The following is a 21,918-nucleotide window of genomic DNA, read 5'->3' as shown; positions in this document are numbered from 1 at the left end:
CATCCCGCAAGGGGGGGGGTGCACGGCCTTTCATTTAGAGTGAACTTTTTTCTTTTTTTCGGGGGGCGGCCAGCATGGGGTGCGGGCGGGTCCGGGTCCTGACGTATATGCAGAAACATACACTATACTTATATTGCGTGTTATGACCTTTGTGGAGTTTTCCAAGTCGCGCTCGCGAAATCCCCGTGTAATTTGCGCACCCCCTTCTTGGAGCCCTAAATTCTTAATAAAAAGTGCGCAAATTATGCGCGTAAATACGGTAATACATTTTCGTTTTGGAATGTACCTACAGGTGCTCCCGCGCGCGGCAGCCGATAGCGGCTGGCGATAAGCGGAGGCTGCAGGATAATTCTTTCGCATTCTATTATTTAACGCCAAGCTTAAACGACCTCCAAGTTTTTGTTTCTTTTTATCAGAAATGTGATGTGGGGGCGTCGACTTACATTCGAGTCGTGTAAATACGGTAGTATGTGTACTGCTTTGTCTTAATGTACCTTTTCAAACCAGAACTGTATTCGAAATTAAAGCGCCATATCTGTTCAGTTAAGCAAAGATGTTCGATGCATTGCACAGTTATTTAAAAAATTGCTAGCTGTTTAGCATTGCTTAACGAGAAATATTGTGCGAAAGCATGTTTTTGTAGGTAGACACCAACGCCACATACCTGAAAGCACGATTGAAAGCGCGTTTCCTTTTCTTTCATGACTTGCGCACAAGTGGAAGATGATTAAGACAACGGCGTGCAGTGCACAGCGTGAGAGTGTGCTGCAGTTGAACATGAGGCGTGACCGGCTGCAGCGATAGCATAGTGCCCTTGCACAATGGCCAGCGGAGCTGATCTGTTCGGGCCGCCACTGATTCGAAGCCCAGTCACGGCAGTGTTTATTTATTTATTTTCTTTATTTATGCTGACAAGGTCAATTCAAGGTGCCAGACTTCAGCAATGAATTGGCTTTTGCAGCTTTTGTTGTGAAGTAGAGCTTTCACACTAAAAGTACAACCTAACCTCCCATTGCCTGTTACATCAAGTGCTGTCTGTGCGAAAAATGACCGGTGCAATGATGCTGGCATTGCAGTATGATCGCCTGCGCAGCTGCATAGTTGGAGTTGCGAGCCCTCGTCGGCTGTGAGGTTAGCTATCCTTTTCTGGATCATGAGAACTCTCCTGATGTCACAAACAGTAACAGAAAGGAGTAAAATGGGAGTAAGGTGCTCTCTGGTACACTCCGTTTTATAAAAGGGAGTGTTCTACAGGAGAGCTTACCTTCTTTTTACTCCCATATGGGTGTATTCACGTTTAGAGTGGTGCATGGGCAGCCTGGTTACTCTTGGCACAGACGATACATTCTGTGATGGACGGCAAGCAAGTTTGTGGGACACTAGCGCCATTCCACTCTCTCAGTACATGCTCAAAGTGAGCCAGATGTCGTCTTGACATACAGAGCTCCCTGCGGGACTGCACCGAGAAGCTGCTGCAAGAGTTGGACGACCCAAGCAGTGGCTGCAGCAGCGGCACATCCTCAGCGTCGCAGCAGGGCGGCAGTGCAGAGCAGAAGCATCCAGCCTGGCTGGGCCTGCTGGGCGTGCTGCTCTCATACATGGATGGGGGCTGCAGCGGAGCGCCAACGAGCAGCCAACGGCGCCTGTGCCGTTGGTTACTTGATGCTCTTCCACAGGAGCTGGGTGCCTGCCTGCTCTCCCTCTGCCGCGGACCGGTGAGCTATGATTGGCGCTCTTTTGGCTCAGGCGTGTCCTGACATGAGGCATCTGTCCCCCCTCCCCCTGATTTGCATCTGTCCCGGCGCATTTGTGGCCGATAGTTTCCACTATGGCTGTGCTGGGCAGATGCTCTAATTGGCACTGCAGAGAGTTGGTATTCATTGCTAAAGAAAAAGAAATTGGCAGGCGATCAGTGGGCCCCGACAGAAGTGCATAGCATTAAACTTTCATTGCTCTTTGCATTACGTGACACATCACATAGATTTATTTACATCCACCTTTATTGCACACTTAGTCTTCTTGGTGCATGTTTGCACTTGATTGTCTTGCATACTCGGTTTTGGAGGTGGCTCGCGCACAACCAGGTCAACACAAGGATGGCGCACGTGCATGCTTTACTCTCATCTCCACTCCTCTCTCAGCTTCCGTCACCTTCAACAGTAGCCACCCGCGGGGGTTCTTCTGGTGTCAGTCACCCTCATGTTGCACATCTCTCCGCCGGTGAACATCCTTTGTTCATGGTAGCCACCCTTTGGGTTCTCCCTGTTGCATGGTTTGTTGCTTCCAGCATGGTTGTGATACACACGGTTGTGAATCCACAGATTTCTGCTCTGACTGGACACATGCATTTATTAATAGTAGAGGAAGGAACTGGCTGTGATGGCAAAACATTTTTACCTCGTTTTAACAAAGTCAAAGGGGCCCTGCAATTGCTTCATTGTATCCATTGCTTCGTTACAGTGGTGTATGACCTTGGCTGCAACTGTTGGATACCGCCCATCGGATGCCAAAATATACATACATCAACCAAACATGTAGGCCTTGCTAATGGGTGCCCATGTCTTCCACTGCCAGAGTCTAAAAATGCAAATTGGTTTTTGAAGAATGGAAATGACGCAATAACTGTCTCACATATCTGGGTGGGCACCCCAACTGAGCCATAAAGGAAGGGATAAAGGAGAGAGTGCAAGAAGAAAGGAAGAACGAAAGGTCGTATTGGAGGTCTCCAGAATAATTTCGACCTCCTGAGGATCTTTAACATGCATTGACTTCGCAAAGCATAGGGGGCTTTTGTATTCCACCTACATACCACTGCAGTTGGGTTCAAACCCCCGGTACCCCGGCTCAGTAGACCAGTGCCTAAACCACTGAGCCACCACTTCATAGGTGGGCTTCATAGCCTACTCTCCCTGTCTTCTATGACATTATTAGTCCCAAAACCTGTTTCCTAGGGCTTCAAAGCCTAGAAAGCAGTTTTTGGGAGTAATAATGCCATAGAGGATGGGGAGAGACCTATCTAAAGCCACTGTTAAAAGAGGACACGTGACTGACGGCTATGAGGGATATTTTGTTGTTAATGCCCATTTTGGAGAGCTTCACCACACAGCTCAGGAGTGCTCAGGCTAGAACACTTCTCTGCATGACAGAAATGTCTTGTACAAAAAGTGTACTCCTCACAAAAATTGGTTTAAGCTTTCCTTTTCCACCACTTGTATCCGCGAAATGAGTGGAATTTTGATATCGTCCTGCACACCAGGTACTCTGCCAAATGGTTTTAGCCATGCAACCATGCTGCGAAAGTGGAAACCAAACTAGACATGCGAGTCCAAGAAAGAAAGTTCTAACGAAAATTGATTTTGTGGAAAGAAAAGGCACAGTAGCTGTCTCACTTCTCTGTGGACACAACTGCTCCTTGGGGGCAGGCAGTAAGGAGGGAGGGAAAGAAGGAGGGCAGGGCGGGAGGAGTCTTCATCCAATTATATTTCTCAGCAAAATTGAATGTCTGGCTCTTTCCGGCTGTGCTGACATTTGTCCTGCAGCAAGAAAGGCATTTATCATCGAGGAAATTGGATTTGAAAATCTTTCTACCCATCGAATCAATCTCTTGACGTCCTTACCGAGAAGGACTGGTTCCTGCCATTTTTAAGTCAATGGCAATGTAGCATAGCATCTGTGGTCTGTGCCAAAAATGTGGTGTCAGTGCATGCGCTTTGCTTGTGAAATCGGCCGGTGGTGGTGAGGCCAGTGTTTCTTTTTTTGATTTTTCCGGCCAACCTCTCTGCCTTTCCCGTCAGTAAACTCTCTCTCTCTCTGAGCCACCACAGGAAAGGTGTGCTCACAGTTGGCCGTGTGTAGCCAGGAGGTTTAAGAACTGGGGAATGGCAGTTTTCCACAATGAAATTGGTGCAGAAGTGTTGGACACAGTTACAATCTCATTGAATGTTCGTTACATCCCGTTGTTGAAAAATTTTACTTCGTAAAAACGAGATATCCAGTGCATGGGCTTGTATGGGAGCTTCCAAGGGGAATGGCTGTTTCTTCGTTGTATCCATATTTCATTGTATCCACATGCGCATAATGGCAGGCATCACGACGAAAGGAGGACCTCTGTTGCTAGGCCAAAAACAATAGATTGGCCGCATAGTTCCAATTTCTGAGCTTCGCTGCCAGCCCGGGGTGACGGTGGCTGTATATGGGCCACACATTCATCGGCCCTCCGAAACCAGCTGCGTGCCACTTTCAAACTCTGGCTGGCACTTCGCTGGTCATTTTTTCTTTGTTTTTAGAGCAGTCCAGCTCTTCCAGCGCAAATGTGCATTCCCCTCGCTTACGTTACTGCATGCCGAAACTGCGTGCTCCTGAGAGGCTTTTTGTCGTTTGTGCAATGGAGCCTTCTCACAAGGCTTCACTGCATTTTTGAAATATCAGCAGTTTATTTGCTTTCTTTCTTTTGATCACTCTATCTTCAGATAATTGGTGCATTTGTTCCAGCCCATTGAAGTCTGAATTAATGAGGTTTTACTACCCACTATCTTACTTTTAGTTGTCAGTCATGTGTTGTTCTTGGATTTCATTTTGTTACTCACTTTGCATGACCACAATACTGGTTCCACACCATTATGCTGTCTAATCCGATACTATACATACCTTTCTTTCTTTTTGGTATAGTGCTGAGTTAGTTTAGGTTGGTTTACTGTGGTTGCAAAGACCACACACTGTATTGAAAATTAAGGATCGCAACATTTGCCTATTTAACTTTTTCTGAAATAATTTTTTGTGCTGAACAGGTAGTCTATATTCGCTTCAGTATATGAAGACATTTTTTTTTTATTTGTATTCAACTCATATTCGAAATTTTCAATATTTGCACGCCCTACAGAAAACTCTAGTTTGCAGCAAAAGTGATTTCTTTTCTACTTAGAAAACAGGCTTGGAGCGGTTGCTGAAACGTGGTCTCACTTTTTCTTGCAGGCTTTCTGTTTAATGAACGAGGCTTCTTCATGGAAGCTGGAATGTCTGCAACCATAGCCTGTGGTTGGCATTGCTGTTTTTTTTTTTGTTTATTACTCACAAAACAAGGTGTTTTCTAAAATCAGATTTCATGTGGAGTTGTCATAGTTTGTGGTTTCTTTGTGTTTCTGCAAAACCAGCCCAGGTCTTTGGCATTGCTCATTCTGTATTAAAATTGGGGTTAACGAAGTTGTTCTTATAGGAGCAGACTCGTTCACTAAGCTCATCAAGCGTTATGTGTGAATATGTGGTAAAATTTTGTCATGCCATAACTATCACGGTTTGGAGGAACCTCTGGACCAGGTCTTTGAGAGGCTTCCTTGTGATTACGCTTGCAGGAATCGACGGCACTCACTGGTGCCAGCCTCGCAGTCCAGCCCATGCCAACTGTTCGGAGCAGTCAGAGTGGAATTGACAGTGATGATGATTGGGCGGATGAAAACATGCCATCATGCTCCGTTACTCCGTCTTTCCGTGGATCTCTTTGCTCAACTGGAGACGTTGATGCCGATTTTGGCTTCGACACGGAGCAGCCTCCTTCTAGTGACACAGGTGGGCTGCTTTTTACACCTTGCTGACTGTCGTTTTGTTAGTGACCGCTACTTGAGAAGCACCTGAAATGATCCGTGGCAACGGACGGGGTCGTGATTTTTGCGTTCGTGCCCTCCGTGGTTATTCAACTGTCATTTAACGGTAACAGATTTGAGCAGCACTGCCGAACCTCTCAGTTACAATGTGTCACGCCCCTTCCCGCACAGATTTTTTTTTGTATGACATGGGTCCAGGGGATAGAACGGCTTAACTGGCAATGTAGCTAAGAGACCAGATGAATGGGAAAGGCAACCGTTATAATTGATGTCAGTTGGCTAACATTGCCGGTGAGTAATGCCAGAAGAAAAAAAAAAAGTAAGTTTAAACTGTTTTACTTGTTTGTGTGAAAGAGAAAAACTTGCCGACAGTTTCCATGCTTGCGTAATGCGGCTTACCGCGACAACAGTTTGTGGTAGTGAATATATATATGCATGTATATGTTTGTTCAATTATATCCATCTTCTTCCTCATATTTCTTTTGGTTATGATCTTCTTTATATAAATGCTGTTTCTGGTGCTCTGGGCACTCTGTTTTCTTCAACGTGAGCATCATTGTTTTGTGGTCTATGTAGTGACGGCTAAAGTACGGGCTTTTGCATGACTGAGTGCAACTGCTCAGACTGTGCCATGCGCGAAAAGCACAAGCACTAGTTCACGCCGTTCCACACAGAAGGGGCCACAAATCCATGACACGCCAAACGGCGTAAGTACTAGTTCACGCCGTTGTGCACAGATGGCACCATGAACTCGTGAAGGTGTGCAGAGCGGCTTCTCTTCCTTTTTCCCCTTCCGTTCCTCTGTGTTACACCAACAGTGCAGAACTGGCCTGACTGCTTTCACAGTGGAATCTTTCACATGCAACTAGGTGTTCTGGGCTTGCTTATTTCACTCCGATTTGGTTGCTCGTTCGTCTTTTGTGCAGCAGCCACGAAGTACAGCCTGGTTCTCCCGGAGCGGCTCACCAGGGAGGAGACGGAGCGCCTTGCTTCCCTGCGCATTGGCCTGTGCCACTTCCTTCTCAGCCGGCGCGTCACTGGGGTCGTTGGCAGCAGCGAGCACACGTTCGAGATGCTGCTGCACCTGCTCAAGGCGGCCGAGAAGAACCTCACTGCTTGGAACATCCAGGCTGTAAGCATTGGGCATTGCCTTTCAGCCGTAAAGACAGCAACTGAGTCAGCTGGTGTGGCAGTGTCTCGGAGAGTAGAAGCACTCCGCCCACTTTTTCTCCTTAGCAAAAAATCAGTTGCTTGGCTCTTTGTGGCTATGTTGGTGTCTGTTCGGATGCTTTAAAGAGATGCACTTGTTGCTAGGGAAATTGGAATTCAGAGAATTGGATTTTTTTTTCTTCCGCACAATCCAAACTTGTGGCATTGGTAATGAAACAGACTCCGTGATCACTCTGTAGTAGTGCAGCCTCTGAGATCTTGACTTCACCACAGTTTACGTGCAGCAGCAGGTGAGGGTGGCAATACTTATGTTTGATTTTTCAATATTTTCTAGGTCATAAAAGCTATGTTTTCAATCAGAGTATCCCCTTTGTCTGTGGAACTCTGTAATTTACTGTATGGGTCAACTTTGGTTTGTTTTCAGTGTTCAATTCAATTAAATTCAATTAGAGAACGTGGGTCTTGTTTCCTGTCTCTGTCTGTCCTGCTTTGGAATTTTTCAGTTGTCTCCCAGTTGCTTGTGGGTCATTTTAAGAGAACCCACAGATTATTGCATCCAGGGATTAGGGAAGGGGTAGGAGATAAGGTCCTCTTTGATCGAGTCCTCCAGTTGTGCCTCACTGTTAGCCACGAGTGCATGCGCCTTTTTTTTCGAATCCCCAGTATTACTTCATGGTGTGTCCTCTTTAGCACAGCCTTTTAGCACAACCTTCTGCTTCATGCCGACGCACTCTCAAGAACATTAGTCTGTGGCCATGTCATCGAGGGTAATGGAGGATAACGGTCCTTGAGGGTAACAGAGTGGATTCTAAGAGAAGGCAGGCACAGCAAGGGGCGGCAGAAGGTTAGGTGGGCGGATGATATTAAGAAGTTTGCAGGCATAGGGTGGGCGCAGCTGGCAAAGGACAGGGTTAATTGGAGAGACGTGGGAGAGGCCTTTGCTCTGCAGTGGGTGTAGTCAGGCTGATGATGATGATGTCGTCATGGAGATGTGCCATACTCCGGTCATGTAAGCTGAGAAGTAGGGTGCAGGCGGAGTGGAGTGGACATCTCGGGCAAATGACAGCTACATTTGTGTAACTTGTCATGTCATGCAAATGGTCTCTATGTCTGGCAGTGGCGACTCTTGTAGGGAACCGCCAGTATGGTATAATGCATGATACAAAGATGATAGAGAACTAAAATTTGGTGCAATTTTTTAAACCGGAATCAGCAAATTCAGTAGAATCTTGCTGATATGAATCTCACGGGATCATGAAATACATTATGCACACACAGACACGCACACATGCACACACAGATGCACACGCATGTATAGACATGCAAGCATGCACGCACATGTAGGCACACCTACACATGCATGCGCATGCCACCCTAAATTCCCGTTATATGCAAAAAATATCCACTTGTGCTGAAAGGAAATACATTCTCTAAAACCTGCTTGTAGACTTGTAGAGTTTGCCTCAGTTTATCTATAACGCCACCAGACCATGGCTCTTCTGGGCCAGCATATGTGTATATATTATGAGCCTACTGAATGAAACCCTAGGGGGGAACTGGTTTGTACGGGAACCTGCTATATATCTGGCGTCTGTCCTATTGCTCCCGCTTGTGCCTTCGCGACGCAGGCCGTTTCCCTGCCACGTGACAAATGGTTGATGGGATTTATTTACAGCCGCAATGCTTATGGTGCACACTATTTGACTGGTGGTCACAACAAATAGCAATGTACTGGCTGTATCATTCACATGTGCGGTTGCGAGTCTCATGTTTGTGTCATCATTAGGCGCCAGGGAGAATGCTCCGAACACTCGAAATTTTGCGCATTGTACACTGTGTATTTTGGCCTAGGAATTTTACGAAGTCACATTGCCGTGAATCTTTGTACTGCTTGTTTGTTCATTCTTCAAAGCTGCCCCATGCATCTTTATCACTTTGTTTGTGATGCAAGACGCGACCAGATTTATCTCGAATGATTGCATCCAAGCGAAGCCGATTCTATGTTGTTCCAGAACGTTGTGGTAACTTTGCACGCCTTATCTCGAAAGATCGCTATCAGTTTTAATTGAGCATGGCTAAGAGCGGCGGGCATTTCGTTCGGCAACCACTGAGCACGCTTGTTGCTACGCCGCAACCGAATGATTTAGTTCTTTACGGGCACAAGTCAGCCTAATAAAGAGATTGGTTTGGAAGCCCTTTTCGCTGTCTTTTTGCGTGCCAGACTGCCGTCAATACCACGTGACAGTATCTTACCATGATCATGTCCCCAAGATTCTACTGTAGTTCAGTTGTGCAAAGGTGTGAAGTAGTGAAAATCAAATGCCCGAAAATCAGCTTTTTTTCCCCTTGTCTTCAGTCCCAGGGACCATGTCCTTCATTTACAAAAAAAAATAAAAATATGAGGAATGCTGGAGTGCGCTCTCACTATAAATACAGTTAGGCAAGCATGTTCTCTTTACTTCCTTTACTGCGAGAGCGTTATAATGAAAAAGTTCCTCCTGTAGGCAAAATGAAAGGTGCAGATGTGCTTGGACATTCAGTCAAGGCCACAGTTTTCATTTAACATCCAGGTTTTTTATACTGTGTGCAGTTTCTTTCTAGCGGGGTTTTGCTGTTTATGCAATTCCACAGTAGTGGGGGTTTTGTACTGGTGCCTGCAGTTGTGAGGTTTTCGTGGTTAGGAGGAGAATTAGTTGGAGACATATAGCGTGTTGTGCATGTTTGTGTGTTTATAGAGAAAGGTAAACAACCTGGTGCATCACTCTCTATGGACCTGCCATGGTTTCTCTGCTCATGCAGGCCTTGCTGGCATTGCGGATGCTGCTTGAGCACGTGGAACTGATGGCTGAGCCGGAGCTGTTTTCTGTGCTGGACGCGTTGAGGTAAGTGTGCCGTAAAGTAACAGCACTGGCATGCTGTCATCTGCGAATCAGTGTGCAAACATGAGGACTGCATGCATTTGTCATAATCATAATCACTACCACATACATCATCTTCAAACTAACGTCTGCTCAGTTTATGTAAACTGTAGTGCAAAGGCCTTTCCCAGATTTAGTTGAGAAACCATCATACACCCCACGGGAAGCTGCACATAGTCACAACTAGGCTTGTGCGAATATTCGATAGTTTCAAATAGTTGAACGAATAATGCGCTATTCGATATTCACTTCGATTCGAATTTTGTTATTCGGGAATTTCGAAGTATTCGGCTCGAACGAATAGCCACACGCGACAGGCAGAAGGCGTTTTCAGAAGTTTCGGTTTTGGATTCAGTAATGCTTTTCCCCAATCCAAACCAAGTCAGGAAGACATAACTATACTCAGAAGGCGTACAAGAACGCATCTCGTCGGCATGGTGGTGTGGTCGATGTGGTCGATTGCATTTAGTGGGCGACTCCATCTCTGCCGCGGTGGCATTTGATCAATCCCAGCTGCCTTGGACCACTCCATAGAGCACTATTGGGGACTTGCATGCGGCCAGCAATCCAATCTGGAACTTTTTTGTAAAGATTCCACTGGGAACCAAAGCTCGATGTCTTAAATGCGAGGCAGTCCTTGTCCATGCCACGGCTGAACTGTCTGGGGATAGATATCCCACGCTGACACATGTCATTCCCCTGTTGCAGTGTACCGAGGTGGTTCTAGCTGAACATGTCTCCGAAGGTGGTGAAGCAGCATTGCTTTCCTCAAGCCTTTTGCGTAGCATCAAGACGAAGTTCCCCGATATCAAGATGTCACACCTTCCTGCGTTGGCAACGTTGGTCGATCCTAGATATGAAGATGTCTGTTATGCTGAATGACCCACAAAGCAATGGGCTTTCACACTCTACCCACAACGGCAGCAGAAGAGACTGTGCCAGTTGATCAACATGGTACAGCAGCAAGTGAGAACAGCACCTGCTCTGCAGACCCATCAGGGGACTCTGTGTGGAGTGCTTTTACACACTTCAGTTCGCATGCACATCATCAGTCAAGCCGTACAATCTCGGATGAAATTGCTGGGTACTTGAAGGCCCCTTTCTTTCCCAGTCTGAAGACCCCCCTTGTGTGGTGGAAAAGCAAGGGCAGCCACCTTTACCCAAACCTGGTTGCAGCTGCCCTTAGGTATCTTTCGACACCAGCCACCCAGACAAGAAGTGAAAGGCTTTTTTCGACTGCAGGAGCCGTTGTAAGCTGCAGAAGGGAGCACCTCAAACCCCAGCATGTGGAACAGCTAGTGTTTTTGCACGAAAATTAGTAGATTTTCGTAAATAATCAAGTTGTTTACTTTCCTTGAATAAATCCCAGACCTTAGCCCTCTGCCATTTTTTTTCTTTACTTGCTATTATTCGAAGTATTCGCTTCGAAATTATTCGAGAAAAATTACTATTCGCTTCGAACCGAAAAAGCGCTATTCGCACAAGGTTAGTCGCGACCAATGTTTTGGACTCTGTAGAGGCTGAAATTTTGGTTATTCAGACTGAATAGGGCACAAGTGAGTGTGGCTGCTATCGTCAGCCTACTCTGCTACCGTAGGTGGCGCCATTTGAATTGAAATAAATTTGTGGATGAATTGATTTGGGCAGGCATCACCATTTCTGCACTTCACTCTTGCCACTCAAGATGTTCTTCCCTTCATTTCAAAGTGGCCCACAAAGAAAAGCCCGTGGGCTTTTGTGTTGCAGTCATGTTAACTCGACAGAGGCAGTTTGATGCTGCTAACCAAAGCGGAGTGTCGGGTCGGGTATGACCAAAAGGTCTGGCTGCAGGTAGGGAATGTGAGAAATCTGTAAGGTGCTGGTGCAGTAAAGAACATGCAAACACTTGAAAACATTTTGTGATGCAGGTGCAAGCGTTAAAGGGTTATCCTTTTTCCTCTGCAGGCAGCTGATGAAGGTCCACTATCGTCAGCTAGATGTGTTGGCTGCACTGCTGGATGTGGCGAAGTTGTGCGTGCCGGCTGTGAACCGCTACACCGCCGACTCGGAAGTGAAGAGCTGCTTCCAGGTCATTCTCCAGGCTTACGCGTGAGTGTGCTTTGGGTTCTCCAGAATCGATTATTTTGTTATTTGTAACTACAATCTTTGCACACAAAATAACCACTTTCCGTGCAAAGACATTTACCATTGCGTGTAGAAGAAAGCAAAAAGAGCAAGATTATACTCAGAATCAGATTCATTTTCGCCTAGGTTTCCGGCTGTTATGTAGTGTCTCCTGCTTTCGGTATTAGGGATTTGCAAAGGGAGCAATCTCAGCTCTGGTTGCAGAGCGGCCAAAAGATCCGGACAAAATTCTTATATAGTGTACTGAAAATTACACACATAGGCTCAGAAACGATCCGACAAAGCGGAGCTGCTTACATTGCCAGAGATGTCCACGTATTGCCTTCTCAGCGTGATGCATTTGTGGTTCATACTGTCAGAATTGTGAAAAATAAAATGTGCCATAGGGTTACACTGTTTACAGAACCCGCCTGCCTCCTGAGGCGAGCTTCATTGTAATCCAACGACGCATTTGGCGCGAGGCTAGAGCTCCGTATCCCCATGCAAGCGCAGCTTCAGTATGTCAAAATGAATGAAATTAATAAACTAAGGAGCAGCAGATGGTGGGAGCCGCATTTGGCATGACACCAGAACCTTTGTGCGGCCGAAGATAAGGCCATGTGCTAAGGGTGCACTTCAGCTTTAGTCCTGCTAATGCTATGGCCAACAAAGGAGCTCTCGCCCTTTGCCACACTCAACAGCGAGAGAGTCATTATCGCTGCACAGAAGTCCCGGACGTGCGCGAAAGCAGTAAGGAAAAGAGAGAAAAAGGCAAATATTAGCTTTCTTTACTTATTTAGCACAGCATAGCATGCATGTGTTCATTCTAACTTCTCTGTGCTATGTCTATGTAATAAAAAAAAAAGCAGAGCAGCACAGCAGACAGTAAAGTGGTTCTCGCTGGAAATTTCTGCGAGGCTTAGCGCAGCCTGGTTTTTTCCTTCTTGTTCATATATGTTCCTGGATAACACGATTTCCTGGCAACTGCATTCAAAATTGTGACTGATTCTGTTCGTGTAACGCGGCTAGTGGTCGCTAGCAGATATGTAAACATACGAGCAAGCCAAATCTATTTTTCGCATTTCCATCAATGGTTTATTGCTTGCCTATTGTTAGGAGCATCAATGCAGAACTGTTGCATAATTATAAGGGCATCCTGCATAATTCACAGTGCGACGCAGTCAAGCTCTGCCACTACCACGTCTCACCCCTCATAAGTGGCGCCATCGCATGTGAGGAGGCTTTGCCACACGAACAGCGAACAGCACATAACAAGCGGTCAGTCGTAGGGCAGTTTCGGCACACTGGAAAAGCAGCTTCTTGCGGACAGAGGTAAAGCTAACAGCTCCGCGGCGCCGAATTGGTGAGAGGAAAAAAATTCGGGGAATGAAACCACCAGCGACGCGCCAGTGAGCGTCCGAAATGGTTCTCAGCAAGCTTAGGTTAGCTGGCTGATGCTGGCTGGTCAAGCTGCCGTCACTTTACACCGAGGCGAAACTCAGAAAAGTGAAACCAAAACTAAGCGGTCAGAGTTCTCGGAGGCAGAGCTGTTCTTTTTTTGCTTCGCCTGCCATTGCGCGCACATCAGCAGTGCGTGGGCGACCCTGCAGCTTCCAATTCAGGTTTAAGTAGAGATAATTTGATGACCACTTGCCATGCTAGTTATTCCTAGGCACGGCCTCCTTCCGAGAGCCCGTTTGAATTAAACGGTGCGAGACCTATGGGGTCCGAATTAGCGAGCATCGGATGCCATAGACTTATATAACTGTCTGCCGGGACTGAGCCGGCAGTTTGAATTATCCAGATTTCCGAATTGGCAGGATCAAATTAATGAGCTTTTACTGTACATCTTTCATCGATTGCATTTTTACGTTCATCATTTACCCTCATCAGTCACATTACAATTTTCCTGTATTTAACTTTTTCACTGTCCCCTTTGAGTTCAGTGTATCCACAATTCTAAGGAGGCCTGTGTACTGTGCGATATCAGTGCACGTTAAAGAACCCCAGGTGGTCGAAATTTCCACAGTGTTTCACTACAGCGTCCCTCATAGCCTGAGTCGCTTTGGGACGTTAAACCCACACAAACCCATTCGAAACCCTTGCGAGGCAGTCTGTTGATCAGAAGCTTTCTCTCCTCCATTGCAGCTATCAGTGTTTGAACTTTTCTGTGTACACTGTTAGTAATGCTTCTTAAAGCTTGAACACTTGATGATTCACTTTTACGTTGTCCTCATCTGCTCTGTACTGACTGCGTGGTTGAAACAAGGCATGTTGTACCCATGTTGTAATTCTGAAAATGGTGCTGGCTGGATATGTGTGACTGCGTTTTTTTTTTTTTTGCCTTGTGCCTCTAGCATAGCAGTTGATGAGCAACTTGAAAAGGACTGCTTTCTGCTTTATTTCAGTACACTGTTGGGTGAAGGAATTCTCAACGAAGCTGTTTGTGCGGCATTCCTGCGGCTTCTTCTGGAATGCTCACAGGTAAATCTCGGTTTAAACTGTGGCAAACACTTTTCTTGCTGAGCTGTACTCACCGGGTGTACAGATGTGAAATGAACATTTCCTTTTACTGTGGTCAGGCAGTTACTTGAAATGTAATTTGTGTTTTTTTTTGTGTGTGTTCTTGGAAACAAAGAAATCACTATGGGTGAGAAATAACTACTGAAATTTATTTATTTATTTATTTCTTCAAGTTACTCACAGGCTCATTTTACAATGGGCTCATTTTACAATTACATGTTTCAATATATTGAAACCATGTATAATACTGATCTTTCATACATTTTGGGTCTCTTGGACCCAGAAGTGGCTCTACCTGAGCTGTCAAAAATAATTACATCAGCAATCAATAAATGCACATCGCTCCAATCATACACGAGAAAATATGATACGCCCATTTCCCCGTGGATAACTACTGCTCTGTTAACTCTCTGAGGAAAAAAGAAAACATTTATAAGAAAACTAAACGCCAGCTGTTCAATCTTCGTCTTAAATTGAGATATAAAAGGTATTACAGTATACTAACATCGCTTCTAAAGAAAGCTAAATGATGTTATTATGAAAGCCAGTTATCCAGACATACTAACAATTCTAAACGAAAATGGCAGCTGCATGACGAATTTTTGAACATTCGTAAGTCACCTAATGTTGTTAAATACAGTAAACCCTCGTTATAACGAAATCGCATTACTCGAAATATCTCATTATTCGAAATTTCTACCGGTCCCGACCCAAACGCATGCATTTTAAGCCGCATTACTCGAAGCGCACGAAGAGCTTGACCCGCTTAGAGCGAAGTGGCATCGACGGCAGCCGAGCTTTTTTTTGCCGCCGGAGAGGACGTTTTTGTCAAATCGGCGAGTTCTGGCGGAACAAAAAAAAAAAAAAACACCGACGCCGGCAGAGGGTAGCGACAGAGGGCCAATGAGAGCCGGAGCGGGCGTCACGTGATTCTGATATTTTGTTTTCTTTCTTTTTTTCGGCGATCAATCGCAGTAGGCCTTTCGTTCTGGCGGGAAAGAAAGCTGAGGCGTCGCTCTTTCAAACGAGACAAAAGTCGCCTCGCTGCGCCGGCTACTTTTGACGCGACACGCGACTCAAAACGGGTATTGTCTAACTGATCTTCGCGAGCTTTCGTGTAAAAATTGCATCTTTGCGTGTCGATTTCTCGTAAACTACGGGGCATTCAGCCATGAAACTTGAGATTATGATGGAAAATGATGACACACACCCAACTATGATTTTCCAAGTCGATTTTTGCGCGATTTTTTGGTCCCAAAGATCCGCGTCCCCCCCTTAAATCTCGACTGTGTTAGCTTTCTCGAGCTTGTCGCCTATATCGGATTATCGCTTATAACGAATTTTTTCGCCGTTTGACTTCGTTATAACGAGGGTTTACTGTATATTTTTACAATGGTGTTATTTTATCTGATCCCAGGAAAATGGCGAATGCGTTTAGCAACTATTTTTTCAATTCATCTAATTATTAGGGGTGTGCGAATATTTGAAATTTCGAATACGAATCGAATATGTTTCATATTCGGTTCATATTCGTATTCGAGAAATTATATTCGTGAATTTCTGAACATTCGAAAATTCCCGAATACTCGGCAGCGATCGTATACCGCGCCGAATTTCGTAAATCTGATGGTTGCAAAAACGCAATATCTGGCCAAATTATCTGAATATAGAGTTTAAAGTTCCAGGAAAACAATATAAAGGCCCTGTTCTCTTTTTTCTTTATCGTTTATCGTTTAGGACCGATCACATTCTGATGCCGCTAGGCCTGACCTTGTGCGCAATTCTGCAAGTGGGCTTTCCCACACATCACGCGTGCTGCGAACAACATGGGGGACGACCCGTTTGTAACAATTGCAACGTGAAAGCGCGTTTATATTTTATCCTTCCGTAATATGTTATCTAATAATGCCCACACCCATGGCATTCATTCTGTCACCTTAACTCTCCGGGCGTGACCACCGCCATCTTGTTTTGGTCAACTACAATATGCGGGAAACCCTACTTGCGGAATTTCGCGTGAGGCTCCCAAGAGGTGTTCCCAACAGGGCAAGCGACCCTGTAAAAATCCCGCGTATTGCATGGTGCACTGTAACCCATGCACCTCTTAAGTGGGCGGCGTAACGGCAGGCGTGACAATGTTCGGGGGGCCCTTGTCACTAGGTTAAAGGGACACTGAGGAGAACTCTATCATTTTTTTTTTGTTAGCAAAATCTGATAGTTCGGCATTTCATGGCTTTGTTGCCGCTTGTCCGGCAGTGAAAGGTGCATTTATTTCAAAGAAATTTGGATTCGAAGTTGAGAAAGTTTTTCCCGCCGCTCTGATTCAAACTCGAGAACTCTTATGACGACACGGAGAACTCTTATGACGTCACAGAACGGAGTGACGTGATACGTGACGTAAACGCTGACTCCGTGATTTCTGACGGCTAGCGGTGCGGTGCGCAACCTTCCTTTGCCAGCCTCAGAGATTCGTGGCTTCCATGAAGTAAGGAAAATTCCTCCAAGGTGGCGCCTCTTGTCCTAGGAAGTCACCACACTTGTACTTGCGAGATTGGCCTGTGGTGGCGACACCTGTATTTTGGTTCTTGCTATTTCCTACATTACAAGAGCTTTGTTTTCAGTAAGAGTGGCGTTTTTGTGATCAGAAGCTGCTATTCTACCGATACAAGCCAACTTCAATTTCTCCTCAGTGTCCCTTTAAAAAAATAACCTGGCCGCGTAGTTTTGGTTTCTGAGCTTGGCCACTCGCCCGTTGCAATGGCAACTGTCGGCCCGCACATTCGCAGTAGTCCAATCTCAGCACCGTGCCGCTTTCAGACGCTGACTGACACATCGCTTGTCATTTCTTTTCCTTTTTTAGAAACAGTCTCGCCATTCCGACGTCAATGCGCGTTCCCATTTCGCTTATCTCGTGATGTCTTCCAGCATGCCGAAACTCTTTGCTCGTCACGAGATTACAAGTGTTTGCACGATAGAACCACCTCATAAGACTACCGCATTATCAGTATTTTTTTTTTCGGGGCCGTGGGGCATTTTATAAATCGATCTTCGAATAACCCGGGCATTTCTGTCGGTTCTTTGAACCCCTAATTAATGAGGTTTTATTAGCCATCATGTTATTTTTGTTTCCATTCTTGTCATGTTATGGATTGCATTTTGCCTGACCACATTACAGGTTGGATACTGTTATGCAGTTCAGTAAAGTAGTATACATTTTTGTGCACATCATGTTTTTTTTTTATACGGTGCTCAGGCAGTCTAGTTTTGTTTATTTCAGTTGCAAAGGGCATACACTATTCTGAAAAAAATATGAGCAACAATTTTTGCTTGTTTATCTTTTCTGAATTTATTTTTTGTGCTGACCACATATTCAATATTCGATTCGATATTCGAAGCCATTTTTTTCTTCATATTCGTATTCGAAAATTTCGATATTCGCACACCTCTACTAATTATCTTTTCTCTTCGTTGTGCACACCTTCTCTTGAGCGCTGCCCTCATTCCTTCTTTCTTACCCCCACGTGTCCAGACGAAGTTCTATCCGTAATTGTTCATTTAAAGACAACCGGCCCCGGCGTTGACAATATCCATGGAAAGCGTCTGAAAAGTATCCGATCGTTGCTTGCACCAGTCCTCAGCCACATCTGCAATCTCGTTTTTAAATGTGGCAGTTATCCCAAGGAGCCCAAGATAGCGAAAATAATACCGGTCTTCAAAAAAGGTGATCCAGCTCTGCCATATAATTATCGACCAATTGCAATCCTTCCCTTCTTGGACAAAATTTTAGAAAAACTAATTGAAATAAGGTAGTCAAGTTATATTGAAAAATTTAACATATCGACAGATAGTCAACACGGCTTTCAGTGCGGACTATCTACAGATATTGCAATAGCGTCTCATAGATTACGTTAGGCTCGCTATTGATAAAGGAATGTTCTCAGGAGCAGTATACTTGGATTTTAGTAAAGCATTTGATTCCATTGATCACTCCATCTTGTTTCACAAACTAGAATCATAAGGTATCACTGGGCCTCCTTTAATGCTGCTGAAGAGCTTTCTCTGTGCCCGAGAGCACATAGTCTCTATTAATGACCACACACCTAACATAGCTTTAATTAACAAGGATGTTCCACAAAATTCTATTCTAGGCCTTTATTATTTTTGCTCTACATTAATGATTTACAGTCCTGTTTAAAGCATTGCAATAGTATACTATACTCGGATGACTCTACCATGATATCATCGCACCAGGACATTAAAGGGACACTGAGGAGAAATTGAAGTTGGCTTGTATTGATAGAATACCAGCTCATGATCACAAAAACGCCGCTCTTACTGAAAACAAAGCTCTTGTAAGGTAGAAAATAGTAAGAACCAAAATACAGGTATCGCCGCCACAGTCCAAACTCGCAAGTACAAGCGTGGTGACATTGTGGGACAAGAGACGCCACCTTGGAGGAATTTTCCTTCGTACATGTGGCGCGAATCTCTGAGGCTGACAGAGGAAGATTGCGTGGTTCAAGTTTTGTTTTAAAACCGATAGTGCACTTTTATCACACAAAGAAGGCAGACAAAAGGCAACCTGAATGTTGGAAGCAAAGAAAACCGATGCTTGGCGGCACCACAGGCGGCCAGGAGAGTTTTGATTTTTTAAGGCGCTTCGCGTCTATCAGCTTTGCGTGCCCCATGGTTTTGTTTTTGACGCACCTCGATTTACAAGCGCCGAACCGCAGAGGAACTCCAAGTGCCGCTTCAAGAGCTAGTTAACCTTTAAAGGAGCCTGTTAAGGCTCGTCAGATGATCGCCACGGTCGATGAAAAATTATGATGGCACGATGGTCGGTAATCGTACAGGGCAGCACTTGTGTCTTCGCACGCTCGCCCGGCGAAACATTCCCGGCTGTGCCAGTCAACTTCAAACTACTTAACGGAAATCGTTTATTAGGGACGGGAGACAAGGTACAAGGCAGTTCAGAAAAATTGCTTATGGCCTAGTTCTGTTAGGCCAGGATATACGTAGCGAAAGCGCGGAGATTTCTGCATCGGAAGAGTGCATTCACTACATGTGCCTTTATTAATAATTTGCTACTTGAGCCGTCGTGGCGGTGTGGTGGCGTCTCCGCCTCGAACGCCAAAGGCCCTCGTTCGATTCCGAACCTCGGCACAGGTTTTTTTTTTTTTTATTATTGAGTGAGTGGGCGGGGTGTTTCAGATAGATGCCGCCACCGAATACGTTGGTTAGCGGTTAAGCGCAGGCTCTGTTACGGCGCATTTATGCTCCGGCGTAACGCGCGTGCGCACGCGCTGCACGGCGACGTCACGTCGGCCAAAGCGAGACCCTCTATACTCCAACTGCGCTTGACCGCCGACGCGTTCGGCGGCTTCGGCGAACTCTGACCGTACTGGCGGGGAGACTTGGAGCATGTCTCTATTTCGCGCCGAGTGCGCCAGCCGCCGCCGGCCCGGCCAGACTGATTCGGCTTCGTGGCGAGGTGCGCGTTGTGACGTAATTCAATAACTTCGGCAGTTGGGCGGAGTTGTTCTTTTCGAGCTCTCGGCTAATTTGATCCATTCACGGTACACATCTGAAGGCACATGCAAGTGGGCAAGAGAGCCCGATCCAGTGGACCCGTTGGATCTAGCGGAAGCCATTGAAGCGTCGTGCGTCGGCTTTAGTTTCAAGGCGCCCACTTTAAACGCGACTGCCCTTGAGCACCTATCCGTTTTTTGTGGCAATAAAATAAATAAATAACTTAGCCCTTGCAACCGTGGGAGACCTCGACACCGCCTGCTGCCCCGTGCAACCACGCTGTTCAAGGAATCCCAATTCGTTGGCTCCAAAGCCCCGGCCAGCCTCCGATGGGCGCAACGCGCCGACCTTGTCCTGGCACCTCGCGACTCCCCGCACTGGGGTTATGATATTTAGTTTGCAACAGCTGCTCACTGAAGAAGGGGGAAACGACCCGCCGGCGCCTAACCTAACCGTGCTACTTCAAAAGCATCGCACGCTCTGTGGGGCTGAGGTCGCTGAAATGCAGGCCGGAGATTTTGCGAAAACTACGTCGTCGGGTTCGGGATCTATCGCAACGCTGGCAAGAAGCCGGTGCAAATGTAAACAGAGCGATGGTAGCGACCCCCGATAGATGCCTTCAACGTGCGGCGGCGGTAAATTTCATTTCGGCAGCTGCTAGACCGCACTGCTAGCGGCCAGAAATCACGGAGTCTCCGTTTACGTCACGTTTCACGTCACTCCGTCCTGTGACATCATAAGAGTTCTCCGTGTCGTCATAAGAGTTCTTGAGTTTGAATCGGAGCGGCGGGAAAAACTTTTTCAACTTCGAATCCAAATTTCTTTGAAATAAATGCACCTTTCACTGCCGGACAAGCGGCAACAAAGCCATGAAATGCCGAACTATCAGATTTTGGTAACAGAAAAAATTTGATAGGTTTCTCCTCAGTGTCCCTTTAATCAGCTCTTGAGTGCTGGTGCCACATTAACCGCCTGTCCGTGAACGTCACTATGACTTGCTTTCAGGTTTTTCATCCCCCTCAGAAGCCATTGCCGATTACACCACTGCTATACCTCAATTCTGCTGCTATTTCGTCGCAAGATCGAGTTTCATTTCTGGGTGTTATCATTGACCCTCACTTAAAATTCCATCATCATGTAGCTGAAACGTGCAAGAAAATTTCGTATGGGTTACGCGCATCAATTAAAGCCCAAAGCTATTTCCCAATCCAAACTTTATTATCCCTTTACTATGCATTCATCCACAGCCACTTAAACTACGGTATCTCATCTTGGGGTAACGCCTATCGTATTCATCTCTGGCCTTTAATAAAACTGCAAAAGCAAGCCGTGCGCTTTATAACCTATACCCCTCGAATGTCACCCTCACGCACTTTGTTCATAGATTTAAACGTTCTACCTATCTTGGCCCTTTATTTTTACAATGTTGGTATCCTATTCTTTAAGATTCTTCATCATCAGTTCCCGCTAAGCATATTTTCTCCCAGCACGATCATAAGCAAGATCGTCACACGTTTTGCACTGCGTAATAACTTTTTACTACCTAAGGTCAGAACTAACCACGGGAAACAATGCCTTCATTTTTCATCCATATCATTCTGGAATTCTTTGAACTTAGACATCAAACAAACTAATACGCTTTTGCTGTTCCAGGTCAAATTAAAGCTTTTCCGTCTTAATGTGTAATTTTTTCTTCTTTTTGTTATTGATCCTATGTACGTACCGCGGCATCTATGAGTGTTTTATTGTACATTCTCCTGCGTTATATTGTTTATATTTAAATATTTTGGTAACTCATATTTCACTGTGTATTCATTCTCTGCGTAGCTATAATTAATGTGTTGTGTATTTCCTGTTATGTTGCTTATTGAAATTTATTTTCATGGGAGGTCCCACCTGCGGTCTTGTACCATGGGACCTCTCACTATATACGCTTGTAACTTTGTTTGGATTCATTAATAAGCTTTCAACTTCAACATAAGAGCTTTATGTGAGTGGGGCAGTACACTTGAATTTGGAAAGCATTCGAGCAAAAAACGATGATTGAAGAGAAACGTTATACAATAGCTGGCAAGAGA

At 45.5% G+C, this 21,918-nt stretch overlaps 1 protein-coding gene across 1 annotated transcript in view; it reads left to right on the top strand.

The window, feature by feature from the left end:
- tefu (Serine/threonine-protein kinase tefu) overlaps positions 1-21,918 on the top strand; it is a 192,362-nt gene that overhangs the window by 60,881 nt on the left and 109,563 nt on the right. The window contains 6 exon segments of the mRNA XM_077642331.1: positions 1,443-1,715; positions 5,349-5,562; positions 6,524-6,729; positions 9,567-9,649; positions 11,630-11,773; positions 14,197-14,272. Coding sequence (XP_077498457.1) covers positions 1,443-1,715; positions 5,349-5,562; positions 6,524-6,729; positions 9,567-9,649; positions 11,630-11,773; positions 14,197-14,272 — 996 coding nt within the window.

Source organism: Amblyomma americanum, chromosome 11 (genome assembly GCF_052857255.1).
Source record: "Amblyomma americanum isolate KBUSLIRL-KWMA chromosome 11, ASM5285725v1, whole genome shotgun sequence".
Taxonomy (NCBI): domain Eukaryota; kingdom Metazoa; phylum Arthropoda; class Arachnida; order Ixodida; family Ixodidae; genus Amblyomma; species Amblyomma americanum.
Note: the sequence above shows the minus strand (reverse complement) of the source record. Positions and strands in the feature narration are given on the sequence as shown.